This window comes from Colletotrichum aenigma (assembly GCF_013390185.1).
Source record: "Colletotrichum aenigma strain Cg56 chromosome Unknown KSG_Cg56_contig03, whole genome shotgun sequence".
Classification (NCBI taxonomy): Eukaryota; Fungi; Ascomycota; class Sordariomycetes; order Glomerellales; family Glomerellaceae; genus Colletotrichum; species Colletotrichum aenigma.
Genome location: NW_023500909.1, coordinates 721,306 through 739,230, shown reverse-complemented (window position 1 = coordinate 739,230; position 17,925 = coordinate 721,306). Strand labels below are relative to the sequence as shown.

The window sequence follows — 17,925 nt, the reverse complement described above, 5'->3', positions numbered from 1 at the left end:
TCCATCTTGATTATCAAGCATGTGAAAACATCTTGTTGAGCTCGTAGTCGTAGGATTTTATGAGTCACGACTGCACTCCTTCACTATGAAGGCAGCCAGGCGGCGGTCATTAGCCGAGACATGGTTCGCAGCCTAGACTTTGGAGAAGTTGGGATTTTGTCGATTGAGTTTCTAATATTGAAGAAAAACGGTCAATGATTTAAAATACAAGAGATTGATTAAAGGCAGACTGCACTGCATTTCTAAGCAGAGAGCTGTCTGCCCAGGATAGACGACGACGATTAGTGGTTTGGAAAGAAAGTCAATGAAAGATGCAGCGGGGAGGAATACGCAGCGGCGGAAAACGTTGGGCGGAGTCGCAGAACTCCCTGCTAGGCCCTGCTAGGTACCCGTTTAGGGGCACAGGCACCAGCGATCGGAGGACTCTGAGCCAATCAGACGCCGTCTTGGCATCCATCGGGCGCTGTGATTGGTCGCTTTGGAGCAAGGAGCTGGTGCCTGGATTTGCCTGTGCCCACCAGACAGCACAGGCACACCACAATGAGCACATACAAGCCACTCCTCCTCCTCGATGTCATTCCTTCTCTCCTAGGTGTATAAGAAGCACCCTCATTCATGCCTCAGTCTGCTTCTCTTTAGTACTTCTTCCAGCATCCAAAACAACTCAGCTCATCGTCTGGGCCCTTTTCTGATTGTTTCTCTACGAATCATCACATTAATCAAGTCAAACACACAAACACCAAGCCATCCTTGCGTACCCTCGATCAGCGTTGCTTCACCTCGCGTGCTCTTGATCGTAAGTATTCTACCGTCATCATGGTCTTTGGTCGCTCTCCTGCCCCGGGAGGTCTTTTTGGTGGCCTTGACTCCAACTCGAACAACAACTCGGGTGGTCTCTTTGGCAATTCTAACAGCGGCAGCAGCAACAACACCGGAAACACCAGCAACCCGTTCGGCAACGGCCCGGCCACTGGCGGTCTCTTTGGCTCGATCAACAACAACGGCCATCGCAACGGTACCACAGGTGGGCTCTTTGGACAGAGCACCGGACACAACTTGTTCGGCGGCCAGGTCAACAACATGGCCGGTCACGTCTGTGGACTTTACTACCTCGATCCGACGTCACCCTATCACTATGGGTATCGACGGAACTATCTGCCTACCGTCTCTCAATCAGTTCACGCCCGCGTGATCGCATCGACTGCAAGGACGACCCTCACCCAGACTTTCGTCAACCCATCCAAGACCGAAGTCATCCCCGAGCTCCGCTACACCTTTCCCTTGTACGATGGCGTCTCGGTGGTAGGCTTCACTTGCACCATCAACAACACCCGCGTCGTCCGCGGCGTTGTCCAGGAGAAGAACACCGCCCGCAAAACATACGACGCGGCCGTCGCCAAGGGAGAGACTGCTGGCCTCTTCGAGCAGTTGCCTGAAGCCAGCGATGTGTTCACCACCACTATCGGAAACGCCCCCGCCGGCGCCGAGCTCAAAGTCGAGATTGCCTACCTCGGCGAGCTCAAGCACGATGCCGAGGTCGACGGCATCAGACTTACCATCCCAACGAGCATCGCCCCCCGCTACGGCTCCTACCCCGGCACTCTGATGGAGAAGGCTCCCAACGTTTCCTCCAAGGATGGCATCGAGATCGTCGTCGACGCGGAGATGCCAGATGGCAGCGCCATCAAATCCATCCAGTCCCCTTCTCACCCTATTGCAGTCTCCGTTGGCTCAACCTCGACCATGAGTGCCGACGCCACCCCATCCTTCCAGCTAGCCTCAGCTACGCTCTCTCTCGGGACCGCAGAGCTCGAGAGAGACTTCATCGTCCAGATCATCGCAACCAACACATCCAACCCCATCGCCGTCCTCGAGACGCATCCCACAATCCCCCACCAGCAGGCCATCATGGCCACTCTGGTGCCCAAGTTCAAGCTCGCCACCACGAAGCCCGAGGTCGTCTTCGTCTGCGACCGCTCAGGCTCCATGCAGGGCAAGATCGCCGACCTGAAGAACGCGCTTCAGATCTACATGAAGTCCCTCCCTGTCGGCTGCATGTTCAACATCTGCAGCTTCGGCAGCCGCCACACGTTCCTCTTCCCCAAGTCCCAGACGTACGACCAGAATACTCTGAATACTGCCATGAAGCACATCGACAAGTTCGGTTCCGACTACGGCGGCACGGAGCTCTATGCGCCCATCGAGGAGACCTTCAAGCGCCGGCACAAGGACCTGGACCTTGAGGTGTTTGTTCTGACGGATGGTGAGGTTTGGAACCACGAGAACCTGTTTGGCATGGTCAACAAGCATGTGGAGGACTCCAAGGGCAGTGTTCGGCTGTTCACTCTGGGCATCGGCCGCGGCGTCAGCCATGCCTTGGTCGAGGGCCTCGCTCGTGCAGGCCAGGGCTTTTCGCAGACGGTTTCCGAGAAGGAGAAGATGTCGGGCAAGGTCGTCCGGATGCTCAAGGGAGCTCTCACCCCACACGTGAAGGACTACTCCCTTGAGGTCAAGTACGCCGACGCAGATTCGGAAACCGAGCCCGAGGACGACTTTGAAATCATCAATCACGCATCTCCCACGGCTGAACCCTCGAATGAGAAGCCTGCGCCGGAGGCCCAGAAGCCCATCTCCCTCTTTGACCCGGATTCCGAAGACGTCGACATGGAAAACACCAACCAGCAAGACGATGGAACTGGCACCGAGCGCTTCTCCCATGTGCCCACCGTCAAGCCACCCAAGATCCTCCAGGCGCCCTTCCGTATCCCGCCCCTGTACCCTTACAGCCGGACCAGCGTCTACCTCCTGTTATCGCCAGACCGGGCACTCAGGAACAGAACTCCCTCGTCTGTGGTCCTTCGCGGAACTTCATCTCAAGGTCCTCTGGAACTCGAGATCCCCATCACGGCCCTCTCCGAGAAGGCCGAGACGATCCACCAACTCGCAGCCCGCAAAGCCGTCAAGGAGCTTGAAGAGGGCCGCGGCTGGATCTTCCACGCCAAAGGCAAGGACGGGAAGGAGCTGCAGAAGAGCCATCCCGGCCGTTTCCCGGCCATGGTCGAGCGCGAGGCGGTCCGTCTCGGTGTGGGATTTCAAGTCGGAGGCAAGTGGTGCTCCTTCGTCGCGGTCGAGGCCAACGACGACGATAGAGATGCGGTCGAATCACCTGTTGAGGAGGTCCCCGCACCTAGAAGAGACCCAGATTGGCAGGGTATTCCTGACATGGCTGAAGACCGCCGCTGCAGAAACACAGCACACTCGGCAAGGAAGAGCATCATGCAGAGGCAGGCGATGGGCCTCGCACAGCAACAGGCACAACAACAGCAACAGCAGCAACAGCAGATCCAACCGCAGCAACAACAGCTACAACTACAAAACCATCAGCAAGGACTCATGAAGCTCCGTCAAGACAGGTCCAAACGCATTCAGCCAGTCGGCATGGCGCAAGGTACGCCCGCTCCCCAATTCGTAGGCGGCAGCCTGTTCGGCGCGCCCTCTTCCCCCCACCCTGCACCCATCGCGACCGCTTTTGGTAGTGGTGTGAATTATGGTGTCGTCACTTCCCCTAGCAATTTTGAAGCCACCTCGCCTGTCACATCACCAGTTGGGTCACAGTTTGGATGCAGGTCGCCTTCCTTTGGAGGAGATTCTCCCGTATATGGAGGCAACTCCCCAAGCTACTCTCCTGTCTCGCCACCTGCACCGGCTGCGACTACATCTGTGTTCAGCAGCCAGCCGACAGCTGGTGGTTTGTTCGGCGTTCCAATATCCACTCCACCAGGCGCGAGCTCTTCTGCATTTGGAAGCAAGCCCATGACTGGTGGTCTGTTTGGTAGCTCATCCTCTTGCTTCTCAGGTGCTCCACGGGCGTTCGCAAGCAACGCCCTCGCCCGTCCAGCCGTGCAATCCGCGGCCCCCCCTACAGGCGGCGGCTTTTTCGGCACCTCGACGTCAACCGGCGGTCTCTTCGGCGCTCCAGCCCCGGCGCCTGTTCAAGCAGCCGCACTCGCTCCGCCTACCAAACAAGTTGACCCATCCATGCTGGCCCAATACCAAAGGGAGATGAGCGACGCCGCGACCATGCCACTTCCCGACGAGGACCTCATCGACTACTCAGACGAAGACGTCGATCCCAAGCCTGCCGCCCCAGTTCACAAGAAGAAGCGAAGGAGCGCTGGAAACAACATGTTCAGCGTTGAGGCCGAGGTAGACGAGGACGATGACGCACAGGTCGATGAGGATGGTGCCGACAAGTTCTCCGCGCTCGTCGAGATGCAGGACTTTAGCGGCTTTTGGGCCTGGTCTGCTCAGCTGCTGAAGGCGCTGGATGTCACGGAACAGCACGTCAACGATGCGCTGGCGAGTTTTCAGGCGAGCCAGAACGTGGTGGCTACCTCGGTGGTGGTCGCGTTCTTGCGCAAGAAGCTGGCGCATGAGAGTGAGAGCTGGGAGATGATGGAGGAGAAGGCTGTCGCGTGGCTTGAGAAGGAGATTGAGGATGATGAAGTTGGGAAGGTGTTGACTGCGGCTGAGGCCCTGTTTTGAAGACATTGAATGTAGGAATGTGATGACGATGAAATCGGTTAAAACATGGGTTAGGAACCAAGACCATGAGATATGTGGAAGCCGGAAAGACCGGTCCTAAGAAAATAATAATAAAGATTGCTTGCTATGGAAAGTGCGTGTTCCGTGAAATGTGACCCTCGCTTCGTTGCTTCATAATCGTGTTCATATGCGAGCCTTTTTGCCTCTCTCTTCTGTGAAGTGAATGACCTACCCAGCCTTCTTCACAATCCCATCCCCATCGTTCAAATCAACCACCATCACCGCCGCCTCAGTTCTCGTCCCCCTCCCTTCACGATAATCATCGAACCAATACCGATGCACCACCCCAAACCCGCACTTCTCATACGTCCTCCTTGCCGCAGGGTTGTCGTTATCCACAATCAACAACAGCCTCACCCTCTCCCCAGAAACCTTCGCCTCAGCCGCAACATACCTCTTGGCATACTCCAGAATCTGAACCCCCAAGCTGTTGCCCCTCGCTATCGGCAGCACGTACATCCCGTTCACGACAAACTCCCTCGTCGGCCTGTCGCACTTCCTCGCAGGCCCGAGGTCCAATTCATGCGCCGGCCCGAAATCCACAAACGACTCTTCAAGATGCAAATGTGTCGCCAGCGTCTTGGTGTCGAGCGGCCCTGAGATCGTGAGGGAGGCCAGCCACTCTGCATCCAAAGCGAGCTCAAAGTCCGCGTCCGCATCTGCCGTCTCGATGCTGAGATCTACATCGCTGGGCGCTTGCACGGGCGACGGCGGGATAACCCCGTCATCGACGGCGACGATGGTCGTCGCGAGCGGGTTCGCCAGCCGCGCAAGCCATTTATCCGGCGCGAAGGCGACCTCGCGGGCGTACGTCGACCCGAAGCTCTCGGGGGAGAGGCGCAGCGAGAGCAGGCGGAAGGCCTTGTAGCGGTCGGAGAGTTGGAGGAATTTGGCGAGGGAGGGGTGGGATTTGGGGAGGACGATGAACTTGGGCGACATGGCGCGCAGAACGGGAGGATGGGGATGGTTCACCGGCGGCTTATGGTGTTCACCTGGCGTTTTGGCAAATTTGAGCGAGATTGTGAGGGTGGACAGGCTGGGTGAGTCACGGTTGGTGGTGGGTGCGAGATCGGGAAGGTGGTATGTTTGGGGCGGCTAGCGGTGTTTGGCTCCCGCGTCAGACGGGGGCGGGCGAATCATCCTTCGGCGGTGTGTCTACATATGTACGTATCGCTGTGACTTGATTTGATGACGGCTGCGAGAGTCTAGTGTTCTGCATTGAAGGTCTCGCAGTTCAGAGCAATTACAAGACCAAAAACGATGTTGTATTCACGAGATGGAACTAACAACAGACGCAATTCACGCCAGCGCCTATACATGATTGCAATTTTCAGTTCCAGACTACGCGTGGAAAGAAAATAGGAACTTAATCGTGATATTAACATAGTACATGTAAGAAACAGGACGTGGATGAAGGCTTTATGAATAAGTATCATCTGCTGCCTCTCATACTCATCCTGTTCTTTGGATTTTCCCGAGACATGACCTGATTAGGCACTACAAACTAAAGAAATAATTCTTAGCCATTAAAAGCTACTTTAATAGAACTTGTGTTTATGCTCTCTGTGTTCATTATCTTAGATGGCATGTCAAGCGACAATCTTATGTTCTTGTGACTAGGACTTTATATATGTTTAATAGTTGAATACTGAGGTTATAGGTGATCCCATGCGTCCACTCTGCTGACAAGACTTGGGCCTGCAAATCGACACACACTGCATCAGCGTGCAACTGTGCATTTTGAATGGAAGTAAATTCGCACAGCTTTCATGAAGTGCGCCGTAGTACATGACCTTCGTCGGAAACTCGCCACAGACTCTCTGGCAAGTAAAGTTGTCAGCGGGGCTTCAACTAGACCGCTGCTTATCTAGGCAGTCCTTCCCAGAAACTCGTTGTATATGTCTCTACTATAGTTAGACCCGAGTTTCATATTTATATCTTGTTTGCGACAGCTCGTGGTATACATACTTGACCAGTATTGTCTGTTGGTGAAGCTATTGGACATATCGACATACGTCTTTATGACAAGTCTCGCGGTCTTAACTGTTTTCATGAAGAGATGGACGACAATTGAAACCATCCATGTCAAGCAAATAACAAAGCGATTTGCATCATTCAGTAATTGCGATGTGTGTTATCAGAGCGGATGATACTCTCTCCCCGGCATGCCTCGGCATAATCCAATTCCGGAGCCGAATCGCCCCAGACAAGACCGGATCGGCGGGGCAAAATTCGGACGCGTCGTACCCGGCTCATCGTTTTCCATCAGTCGCGAGCTCACATTCCCCCACCAAAGTCGCGACAATATCACAGATTCTGGACCGGAGCACTGGGTCTGAGCTACCTGGTTGAACTTTATATCAAGGCTCTTGGTGTGCGTCAACCCCCATAAACCCACCTGCAGAAACCCCGCACCCGGCCACCTCATCCCGGACCACCAACCGCGACAGTCTTCACGCACGTGGTTGCGAATACCGGCAACTCTCGCATCGACCATTTTTGGGCATTTTCGCAATGCTCAGTCGTGCGCTCACGCGGTCAGCCGCCCCCCTGCCTCGCAGATCTCTCTTCCAGAATGGGCCGCGATCCGTTGTCCGCGGACGTCTGCCTGGGCTGACATTCAGCCCTCACAACTCTCAACTCCGCCATGCATCTGCCTCCAGGCCCTTTCCGAAGACAAAACCACGAGATGCTGGCCCGCAAAGCTCAAAAAGTGATGCCTCGCGGGTGCGGACGCCGGCAGAATTCTTTTCTGATCCGAAGGAGTGGGCCGAAGCCTTTCGGTTCGCGGTAGTCTTCTTGGTGGTTATAACGCTGGCGGAATCTTATTTCGATACTACCATTGAAGAATTTGCCACAGATCATCTAACTCGAGCAAATGTCAAACTTTCTCGTGTAAAATTTGCCGATGAAAAAACGATGAAACGGGTACGATGGAGCCTCCAGCCGTGACTGGGCATTCTGACAAAACGGCAGGCTGCCAAAGATATTGAAGACGCTTTAGGCCCTCAGGCAGTTAGCTACGACCAGGACGAAATAGAGCGACATGGCCATTCAGACTGGTCAACGTCCAACTCGAAAGGACGTCCAGTGGCGATTGTTTACCCTCGCAATACCGAGGAAGTATCCAAAATTGCGGAGATATGCAACAAGCACAGATGTCCAATAGGTAAGTGTGGCCTCCGAACTTCAAGTTGTGTTCGATTTTGACGGGTGCAGTGCCATTTGGAGCTGGCTCTTCTGTGGAAGGGAGCTTCTCCTCTCCATACAGTGGAATCTGTGTAGATTTTGTACATATGGACAAGATCGTTGCCTTCCACCCCGATGAGTAATTGACCAGCCCTAACGTTGATGATTAAGTGCTAACAAACCGGTGCCAGCATGGACGTAGTTGTCCAGCCAGGAGTCAACTGGGTTGACCTCAATAAGTCCATCGAGGAGTCTGGCCTCTTCTTGCCATTGGACCCCTCTCCTACCGCGATGATCGGGGGCATGGTCTCTACCAACTGCAGCGGTACCAACGCGTTCCGCTACGGAACCATGAAGGACTGGGTCCTGAACCTGACCGTCGTCCTCGCTGATGGCCGCGTGATCAAGACCAGAAAGCGTCCGAGGAAGAACTCTGCCGGGTACAATCTTACATCTCTGTTTGTTGGGGCTGAAGGTACTCTCGGCCTCGTTACGGAGATCACGCTGAAACTGGCGGTAGTGCCGGAGGATACGAGCGTTGCCGTTGTCTCGTTCCCGAGCATTGGCGAGGCAGCTAAGGCGGCGACGAAGTTGATTCGTTCCGGGATCCAGCTCGGTGCGTTGGAGTTTATGGACGAGGTTCAGATGCAGGTAATCAACCGGCACGGAAGCGAGGCTGTGCGCAAAACTGCTTGGGATGAGAGTCCCACTTTGTTTCTCAAGTAAGTGGTCCCTGGACAACCCCGTTCAATTCCCAGCTGATGAGAGTTTCGCTTAGGTTCGCGGGGACAACCGAGGGCATCAAGGCAGATGTTGCGAAGGTGAAGCGTATCGTAGACCCTTCCAAGCCCGGCAATATTTTCTTCGCGCGTAATAAGCAGGAGGAGGCAGATCTGTGGGCTGCGCGAAAGGAGGCCCTTTGGACGATGACCTCCATCAAGCCAGATGGATATGCGATGTGGTCTACGGACGTGGCTGTGCCCATTTCCAGGCTAGCCGAGATCATTGGTGAGTTGGCACTACCACGGCCCCAGGCATCCAACAGGAAGGACACTCTAACAGTGCCACAACATGTAGCCCAATCCAAGGAGGACTCCGGAGCTCTTGGTCTTTTTGCCAGTGTTATCGGGCATGTCGGTGACGGCAACTTCCACCAAGCGGTGATGTATGATCCTAAGAACGCTGAGCACAAGGAGGGTGTTTCTCGGTGCGTTCACAATATGATGAATCGCGCTCTTGAGATGGAAGGCACGATTTCCGTAAGTCGACTGCTGGCTAGAAGTATCTTTAAATCGTTGTTGACGGCCTACAGGGAGAGCATGCCATTGGCATTGGCAAAAAGGTTTGGTTCCTGTCCTCTGTAACTGTACGGAACTGACACCATTTCTAGGATTGTCTTGTAGACGAGCTTGGCGTCGACACCATTGGCTTGATGAAAAACATCAAACAATCTTTTGATCCTGCGTGAGTGTCCCCGCATATTCCACAGCTAGGCTATGTCCTTACACGTATTACAGGTGGATCATGAACCCAGGCAAGGTCTTCGACCTACCGCCCAAATCCACGGCCAAGGCTGTTGACGTCGAGTAAGCACGCACCGTGCCACAACTCCGCCATCGCGACAGGCATTCTTGGTGTTGTTTGTTGCATATCTGAGGCAAGGCTGCCAGGAGGACAAGCAAACCGGCCTGAAACCAGGTGCATGCAGTGCCATGATTCGGGGTCGCAATAGTGGAGGCCATGTAGCAAATGGTAGCAACCAACACCACGTGGGGGCCAACAACACCCCCTCGAGTTTCTATTTTCCCACCACGAACGCCTCTTTCGTGCATGCTGCAGTTGGTTCGTCTGGTTGATAAATGGCAGTTTCAGCGCGAGAAGCAGCGGTCGCAATCGGTTTGTCCCTTCCAACAGCGTTTCACTCTTGCTGGCCGTAGTTCGCACGTCGCAGTTTGCAACCCCTTCCTGACTGCCAAGACCGGTTCCTTCTCCGTGACCTGACTCGGACTGCTGCTGCCTGGGTATGGAAGACTGGCATCCGATCAATTGAGCTGCTGATTGTTGGTGAGCCACGCGGGGCATCGCGTCGACTGTTCCCCTGGCGGCGCGGTCTAAACTGGCGAGCACGGGCATTGCCTGTCAACGGCGCCGATTCTGTTGATCCTGGCTCATTACCGAACGCCACCATCTTCTACCGTAAAAATCCCATCTTTCGTCAATTTTGAGTCTTGCGCAGGCTACCGTAGTTGAAGCATTTCTGCTTCCTGCATGTCTTATCATGCTGTTGGGACCCAATTGGACATACTCGGCCGAGAGCTGAGCCTGCTGCGCCGACCATCCAAAACCGACTCGCATGGGGCTGATCAAGCCTTGCAGGGCGTTGCAGGGGACCGTATTGTAGTGACAGGAGCAGGCGTTCATCCCTTCGCACATCAAACAGCCACTGAAGCCCCCGCGATGTGGGGGTCTTCCTCAAAAGGAACTCAGCTCCCCAATGTTTGAACAGGATGGGATTTTGACATTTCCAGTCCTCTATACTCTTCACAAGACTTTGTAGCCACGATGCATCCGCAGTTCTTCTGGGCCCTTCTGTGGGCTTTCATGACCAGCCTGGTTGTGGCATCAACCGAATCGCCAGTTGATCTGGTGGTGCGCACTAACCCTGGCAAAACGGCCTCAGATACCCTTCAAGCTATTCGTCGGTCTATCGCAAATGCAAGAGTCGAAGGTCGGAAGGAGAAATTCAGCAACAGCACATCTTTGGAAAAGAGCTTCGACAATGCCGTCCTATTCAAGTTGTAAGTATTCCATGCGCTTTGTCTCGTCTCACTCCTCTGATGCTGACCACACCTAACTCCAGTGAGCAAGATGTTGCTGTTGGCACGGAGAACGTCACAGCAACCGCCGGGATCAGCATCGTCTGCACCAAGTGTTACGTCAAGGGCAAAGCCAACGCGCATTTCACCATTGATGGCACCTTCAATGCAACAGGCGTCATCAAGGAAATCGGCAACGAGTTCGAGGAGACCTTCGACAACATTACCACTTACGCCAAAGACTATGTTACCGGGGTTGTCAAGAAGCTGTCCGACGGCTTTGATATCGACGACTTTGATTTTCCTCCTCTCAACATCACTTTTGATGTTGATATCCCCGAGTTCCCAGAGTGCAAGCTCGGCTTCGGCTTCGATGATTTTGAGATGTACATGGAGCTTGACACAACTCTGTCGGCTGGCCTGTCTTACACTCTCAACCTATACACTTCGACGACTCCTTTGGGTTCACAGATTGGCGATGACTTGCTTCTTGGAGTTGTCTTCAATGTGGACCTCATTTTGAACGTTGAGACTGAGATCCAAATGAGCACCGGCTTCCACATCAAGATGGATGATGGCGTTACTCTTGACATTGCGTTGTTCTCAAAGAACGTATCGAGTGTCGCATTGTGAGTTACCTCCACCACTCCAAGTTTATCGCACCAGAGAGACCTTGCTAACAAAGTCATGCGTAACAGCGGTGGGGGCAAATTCGAATTCCTCCCAGTTGTCATCGAAAGTGCCGGCGCAGTCATGAAGGCCGTCCTCCGCGTCGGCATCAACGCCGGCATTGAGATCTCTTCTCCCATCGACAGCAAAGAGATCGAGTTCTTCAACAAGACCGTCACTATCCCCGGCGCTTCCGCTGGCATCGAAGTCGCAGTGTTTGCCAACATCGCGGAGCTGAGCACCAACGTCACCGTCCTCCCTGAAGCTGACGAGGATGGCTGCGTACTTCGCGCGGTCAACGCGTACCAGCTCGCGCTCGGCGCCGCCGCAGGTGCATCAGTGGAGATTGGTGATCGTATCTGGGGCCCGACGCCCAACACACAAATCCCGATTTTCTTCACTACGCTCGCGGACGGTTGTGCTCAGAAGAGGGTGCCGACCACGACTGTTGCTACGGTCTCAGCTACTACTACCTCGAAAGCAAAGCGTGACGACCTCACTACCACGACTTTGGAGAAGAAGGTGACATATACCGGCATTGAGTGCTTGACGACAGGCTTGGTCAACTGTCCTCCTGCGCTGCAGACACTGAGGAAGTTTGTTGCCACGGAGACTTTCGTCACTGCCGTTGCATCTGGAGTAGAGGCTACTTTCCCCGCGGCCACAAACGCAGCTGTTCAAGGGGTTGAGAACTTCGGATCAGGAGTCAAGTCTATGATCTCGACAAGCGGTACTCCAAAGGTCTTCACGCCCACTACTTCAACAGCGTCTGCGACTCCCACTAGCACCGGTGACATCTTGGACGGCGAGGTGGGCGGAGTTGATAAGAAGGTCATTGTCGGCATCAGTGTCGGCGCTGGTCTACTCATTATCGCCATCGTTGCTGGAGTTTTCATGTACGTTTCTCAAGGGTGTCCTTTTCCTACGATACGGTCTTCTAACATACATCGCAGATACATGCGACGCAAGGGAAGATACGCGCCTGTCAACAAGGCGGAAACTCGCGTCGCCTATGATCCGATTGCTTACCCTGAAGGTACATACAGTCAGATGAAGGACAAGCCTGAGGTAAATGTCTACATTAGGCAATAACAATGTAGCATGAAGTCTTTTTTTACACTTTGAAGCTGGCTTCAGGGTTATGAATCGTGGCGATGGCGTTTGAAGATAATAGCCGGCGCCACTGGGAAATGTGTGAGGGTGGCGAAAGGATTAGAAGGACTGGAGAATCACGACTTTATGATAGCATACCCATTCGAATGACAACTCGTGTTTTAGATTTTCACTCGTCTAACTAAAACTGAGGCTTTCCAACAAATTTGCCGGCTAGATCAAATCTTTGACGTAGCCCTCACCAACTTAAAGAATTCCTCGACATCCTCCAAGAATAGCTCCGGCTGCTCAAGAGCCGCAAAATGACCGCCCTTTGGGGTTATGTTAGCATTTTCAACGTCAAAAAATCTGGTTGGTATGGCTTCACTTACCTTCTCGTGTGTGCGATAGAATTTCAGATTGGGGTAGACCGCTTCCGCCCATGCCTTGGGCATGAAGCTCACTTCGTTAGGGAACAGCGAGTATCCCAACGGCGTCTCCTTGGATGTCGGGATTGGGAGTTGGCTTCCAGAGCTGATTGACACTGCCAGCGGGCGGTACGGGTATACACTCCGGGGGAATGTGGATGTAAACCAGTACAGACTCACGAGGTCCAGGATTGTCTCCAGCTGTAGCGGGTACCGGTCGTCGACCCATTCCAGATACTTCTCGCCGATCCTGCGACTTCATCAGTATTGCGTTCCTGAATTATTGTTTTGCCTCTGGGATTCTTACCAAGCAAGCAGTGAGATGGGACTGGCTGAAAGAACAAGTCCAATAGTCGCGGGCCTGAGACCGTGCTCAAGAGCGTAAGACATTCCTGTCGACCGCCACTTCAGCATCTTTTGTGTCATCTGCTGCTCCTGAGCAGTCAAGACGTCAACACTTCCAGCGTCATCGGGGCCAGGATAGAGCATGTTCACTGGTGGTCGTTAGCAAATATTTCAAGGATATCTTCTTCTTTCCATGCAATTCACAATGAACAGCCTTGCACTCCTTGAAGCTGGCGGACATCAGTCTAGCCATGAAGCTTCCGACATCACCTCCTTGAGCCGCATAACCGTTTCCGAATCCGAGGTCGATCATGAGCTGATGCATTACACCTGCAACCTGGTCCAGGGCAAGCTCCTTATCAACTGGAGCGGATGACGCTGATAGTCCGTAGCCGGTCAATGATGGGACAATGACATGGTACGGCAGGGTCTCTGGCGTGTACTTCTTCAGAAGCAAGTCGAGCATGGGCAAGAACTCCAGAAAAGAGCCAGGCCATCCGTGCATGAAGATGATAGGGAGCGCATCCTTCTTGGACGAGAAAAGGGCGGCAAAGTGAACGTCTGTTGTTCCAATATCTTTCTGGTGGACTTTGGCTTTGAAGTTGGGGAATGAGTTAATACGATCCTCCGTCTTCCGCCAGTCGTACTTGAGCCAGGTCTCTTTGGCATTGATAAGCCACTTTCGGGTGACTCCGAACCGTCGATCCTCTTGCTGGTTGTAGTACGTGTCCGGACCAATCTTGGACAGTTCCACGAGCTTCTTGAAGTCTGCGATCTCCTGGTCTGGAATGCGAAGGGTGAACTTCTCAGGCTGCTTCGGCGCACCTGCCGGGACGGTTCCATATGCATGGGCCATGGTGAATATCAATGCAGTCCGCTTGGGTCGACGGGGTAGTTGTACGAGATGGCAGTGAATAGGTTTGGTTTATTCAACAGAACAACTGAGACACAGGACGATGGGGATCTTTAAGTATATCGTAGATTCTACTGTGGAACGGATGCTATGGATTATCAATCCCCCCGCTCGAACACTACCGAACACGACAGGCAAGGATACGTTTAAACTTTCTCTCATGCGGAATTCGACACTATGACCGCACGATCCCGTCCGTAGTGCAAAGTCCGCCGCTCGTTGCCTGCCATTCGATGGATCATCCCGTGTTCCCCGCGGGTGAAAGTGGGGCACCTCGGTAGACGGGGCGGACGGACAGCCCAAAGTCCGGGATTGTCGGGGGTGTTGAGCTCATGCATGCATAAGTCCACCGCGTATGATCTTTTCCGGACCACTTAATTATTCGGTTGATCTGCATGTAACACTGCTGTGTTGGAGTGAATTGAGTCACACCGGAAGTAAAGAGGAGCCCGCATTCGTTCAGTGAGGTAACGTCATAAGAAACGATTTCGTTAAAATGAGCAGCGATATTATTGGGGCAGGTTCACTGCAACCCATCTTGCCAGTAGCTGTAAGTGAGAGAAATAGATAGCGTACAAACTGCTACCAGAAATGCTCCGAGTCCAAAGGCGGAAGACGCGTCCGACGATATGCCCCAGTACACAGCCACGACAATGCTAATAAGAACAACTCCAATAAGAGCTAATAAGAGAAAATGGGTCCAGTTGAAGACTTCGTTGACAATAATGCCCCATCCTACAACCGATGGATTCGCAACTCCAGGTAGACGACTCAGAGGAATGTGCAACTTCTTGGGGAACATGGTAAGCCAACCGTCGTCGCTGTGTTTTCCCGGTAGAGTGAGGTGGGAAAGAGGTATGAAGTCCAATTCGACATCATTCATAGGCACAGGCCGATACAGATAGTTGCCCGATTTTACCTCTGCGCATGGTGGAAATTCTGTTCGTTTGAACCCTCTTGGAACGGTCTCCTCGCGAACAGGAACAAGATGAAACTACGAAACCGTCAGTCTCACTTTCATAACAGGGGAAGAAATCAGACCTTGACGAAGTCTGCCGTGCTCATTTTGTAGAATCGAATCTTATCCAGTGAGCTCAGAGGCTGAAGAATAGAACCAACCCAGCCGTGGTGTTGGAGGAGTGTTGATGCGCGTTTCAATGTTGAACGACTCCACAATGGTAAAAGGGAAGAGGGTTTCCATTCTGAGGCTTCACGAAGAGCCGTGTACTCCTTTAGTATTTCCTGGAAGAGATACTGGTCATTTTTGAATGAGCTGCACTCAATTTGCACGAGGATATGTAATTTTTTCCGTTTGATACACATCAACAGGTACTGAGGACCCTGGGTTAGTCCAGGAATCGAGACGTCGTTCTCAGACCACGAAGTAGTTGATGTTGGAGTCGAAGGTCTTCTTCCCGAAGATGACGAGGGCATTCCGTCAGAGCTAGATTCGGCTCTATGTGGGCTATCGGACTGATTTCTTGTCGGCCTGAAATATGCTGGTAAAGGGGTAGAGGGGCCGGCTGTTGAGTCTTCACTTGGCGGATAGAGAACTATGTTGGTAGCCCCATTTTTCGACAATCCGTTGCAGAAACGCACAACTCCACCAAGGCTTAGCTCTTTGACGTCCAAGAACATGTTCTCGCCACAAGCCTGAGACAAAACGTCAGCTGTTATTTGGAAATGATGGCGACCTGGGTGGCCTCTTACGCAGGTGTATCTGATTCTGTGGTGATTCGACGTGGGCGGTTTCCAAACGTCATCTATCCAACCAAAGAAATTTGATTTGTAACGTTGTGCCCAGTTTTGAGACTGTCCTTTAACTCCGAATGTGGCTTTCCCCTTTTCTACTTTCGCCTTCGGAAAGAGAAAGTCTCGAAAGTCGGTTTTGAACTTTGTCAACGCCACGCCTGAAGTGAGAAACTGCCGAGTTTCTGCTAGTTCTTCGCATGATATAGAAACCGTAAATTTAGACGCTTCGCCATCGTCCGTATCGCTGTCACTTTGTTCGTCGTTATCAGAGACCTCGCGGTCATCGCCATCGTTTCCGAGGCATGAACTTTTGGCCTCTGAACCTGGTCCATACGTCTCTTCGGGGCCTCTAAGATAACTCTCTATAGTGAGGCCGCGGTTTTCATTCTTCTGCAATTCTTCGCGTAGGTATCCACTTTGAAAGGCTTTCTGAGGGGATACATTCCCCAATATCTTGCTTGAGATCAGATTTCTATGCTTTCTTGACCTTAGAAAGGCAATAGAACTAGTCTGATCTGTCTTATGAGCCTGAGACTGTAAGAGAATGAAGTAGCTCTTGAGTAATCTTCTGTGATTCTTCATGAATCTGTTCTCGTCCAAGTGGCTGATTGCATACTGATACATAGCCCGGAGTTCAGGGTCATCAGTCAGCATGCCAGCTACGTAGCTCACTGCTACCATGATGAAATCCCAGTCAACAGGTCCGGAGTCATCCAGTGATATTATATCGTCGTTAAGAGAAAGAATCGACTGGATGTCGATAATGTCGTCATCAGCCTCCTCGGATTCTCGGCCAGAGTCAATGGTACCCACACTCGGGACCATCGTCTCGGACTGTCTTTGGTGCCGCAAAGAATGCAGGGAGTCCACTTCTATTGAAGAAGGCTTGGTGGATTCAGGATGCACACTGAAATATTGGCTCCTTGTACTACCACTTGTGGATGTCTCCGTAAAGGTATTTTGCAGCTCGTTTCTCATGGCAGTAAAGCGCCTATTACTTACTGTCCTCATCGCCGGTGGCCTCAAATGGATGTCGCGAGACTTCTCCGTGGGAAGACCGAAGGTTTCCCTCAGTTTTCCGGTAAGATACTTCGAAGGGTTGATGCTAGGCTCTTGTTGGTCGGGATGTCCGTCATGGCGCCCTTGGAGGAATTCACCCCTTGGTTCTCTGAAAGCAGAGCCAGTACCGAATACTTCTCGCGCCGTATCAACTGACCAATGTAATGGATTGTTGAAGTATTGCAGTCGGATGTATCGGCCATCTTCTACAGCAATATGCAAAGCCAGCTATCGAAGTCAATTAGCCTCTGTTTTGTTCCACACTTCAAAAGACTTGCCTGATCCCTAAATCTCTTGACATGTTCTTGGGATTTTGTGAGCTCCAAGAGTATTCCATTCATATTCTCAATCAAATCGGCAATGTCGCTGAAATGTGTCGTTATCCGAGTCGCGAGAGGCTCATCCGTCTCACTCTCACGGGTGAACTGAGCGAATGTAGTTTCCAGGAATCTGGTCAGACTCTCCGTGGTATTTGCGAGCAAATTAATCATTTGAACAAGAAGAACATCGGTTTGATTGATCCAAGCTTCAGAAGCCTCTACTTCCTTACTATCATCGTAAACCGTGGAAAGGTTCGTATTTCTCCGGCTCAATAGAATCTCGGGATGTGATAGCTGCATCATGTTAATAAACTAAGACAAAGAGAAAAGACATTTAGGTAATGTCCTCATGACAGATCTCGGCCTTCGGGTTGAATTGCGATCCTAAACGACACTCGAAATTGACAAACTGACGGGCTCCTTACATATTACTCGATCCTTTTGCGCACATGAAACAGTGTACGAGACCATTCTTCTTCATTTCTTGCTACATGAGCTTGAATCACGACCAAGAAATATTCCCGGGGGTCTTTAATGAACTCGGAGTTGCTTAATTCGGACGCATCTGCGCCTGTTCCTACTTTGTGAATCCCGGAAAGAAATGGAAGCATGTGTGGATTCTGAGAGTCGGAGTGGTCATGAAAGTAAGTATCGGTAAACCTCAACGCTGTCCACTGGGATAGATTCCACCCTATCACACACATGGACGTTTGACTTTCGTAAAGGAAGTCTGTTGT

The 17,925-nt window shown here is 52.4% G+C and overlaps 5 protein-coding genes across 5 annotated transcripts; 3 read left to right on the top strand and 2 right to left on the bottom strand.

The window, feature by feature from the left end:
• Positions 1–816: 816 nt before the first annotated feature.
• On the top strand, positions 817–4,545 carry VWA5A (von Willebrand factor A domain-containing protein 5A; the record flags this gene model as incomplete). The annotated part of the gene is made up of 1 exon (XM_037319409.1): positions 817–4,545. The coding sequence occupies one exon, from the start codon at positions 817–819 to the stop codon at positions 4,543–4,545; it is 3,729 nt and encodes a 1,242-aa protein (XP_037181809.1).
• A 228-nt stretch (positions 4,546–4,773) lies between these two features.
• Positions 4,774–5,544, bottom strand: CGCA056_v004153 (uncharacterized protein; the record flags this gene model as incomplete). Its single annotated transcript, XM_037319408.1, has 1 exon — positions 4,774–5,544. The coding sequence occupies one exon, from the start codon at positions 5,542–5,544 to the stop codon at positions 4,774–4,776; it is 771 nt and encodes a 256-aa protein (XP_037181011.1).
• Positions 5,545–7,901: 2,357 nt separating this feature from the next.
• Positions 7,902–9,384, top strand: CGCA056_v004152 (D-lactate dehydrogenase; the record flags this gene model as incomplete). Its single annotated transcript, XM_037319407.1, has 7 exons — positions 7,902–7,933; positions 7,986–8,516; positions 8,573–8,802; positions 8,872–9,053; positions 9,107–9,136; positions 9,185–9,258; positions 9,312–9,384. 7 exons carry the CDS (start codon positions 7,902–7,904, stop codon positions 9,382–9,384), a joined length of 1,152 nt encoding a protein of 383 aa, XP_037181654.1.
• A 972-nt stretch (positions 9,385–10,356) lies between these two features.
• CGCA056_v004151 (uncharacterized protein) lies at positions 10,357–12,371 on the top strand (the record flags this gene model as incomplete). Its single annotated transcript, XM_037319406.1, has 4 exons — positions 10,357–10,592; positions 10,655–11,239; positions 11,309–12,175; positions 12,233–12,371. The coding sequence occupies 4 exons, from the start codon at positions 10,357–10,359 to the stop codon at positions 12,369–12,371; spliced, it is 1,827 nt and encodes a 608-aa protein (XP_037181009.1).
• Positions 12,372–12,610: 239 nt separating this feature from the next.
• Positions 12,611–14,000, bottom strand: epoA-3 (putative epoxide hydrolase; the record flags this gene model as incomplete). Its single annotated transcript, XM_037319405.1, has 4 exons — positions 12,611–12,703; positions 12,764–13,049; positions 13,107–13,293; positions 13,349–14,000. 4 exons carry the CDS (start codon positions 13,998–14,000, stop codon positions 12,611–12,613), a joined length of 1,218 nt encoding a protein of 405 aa, XP_037181652.1.
• Between the last annotated feature and the right edge of the window lie 3,925 nt (positions 14,001–17,925).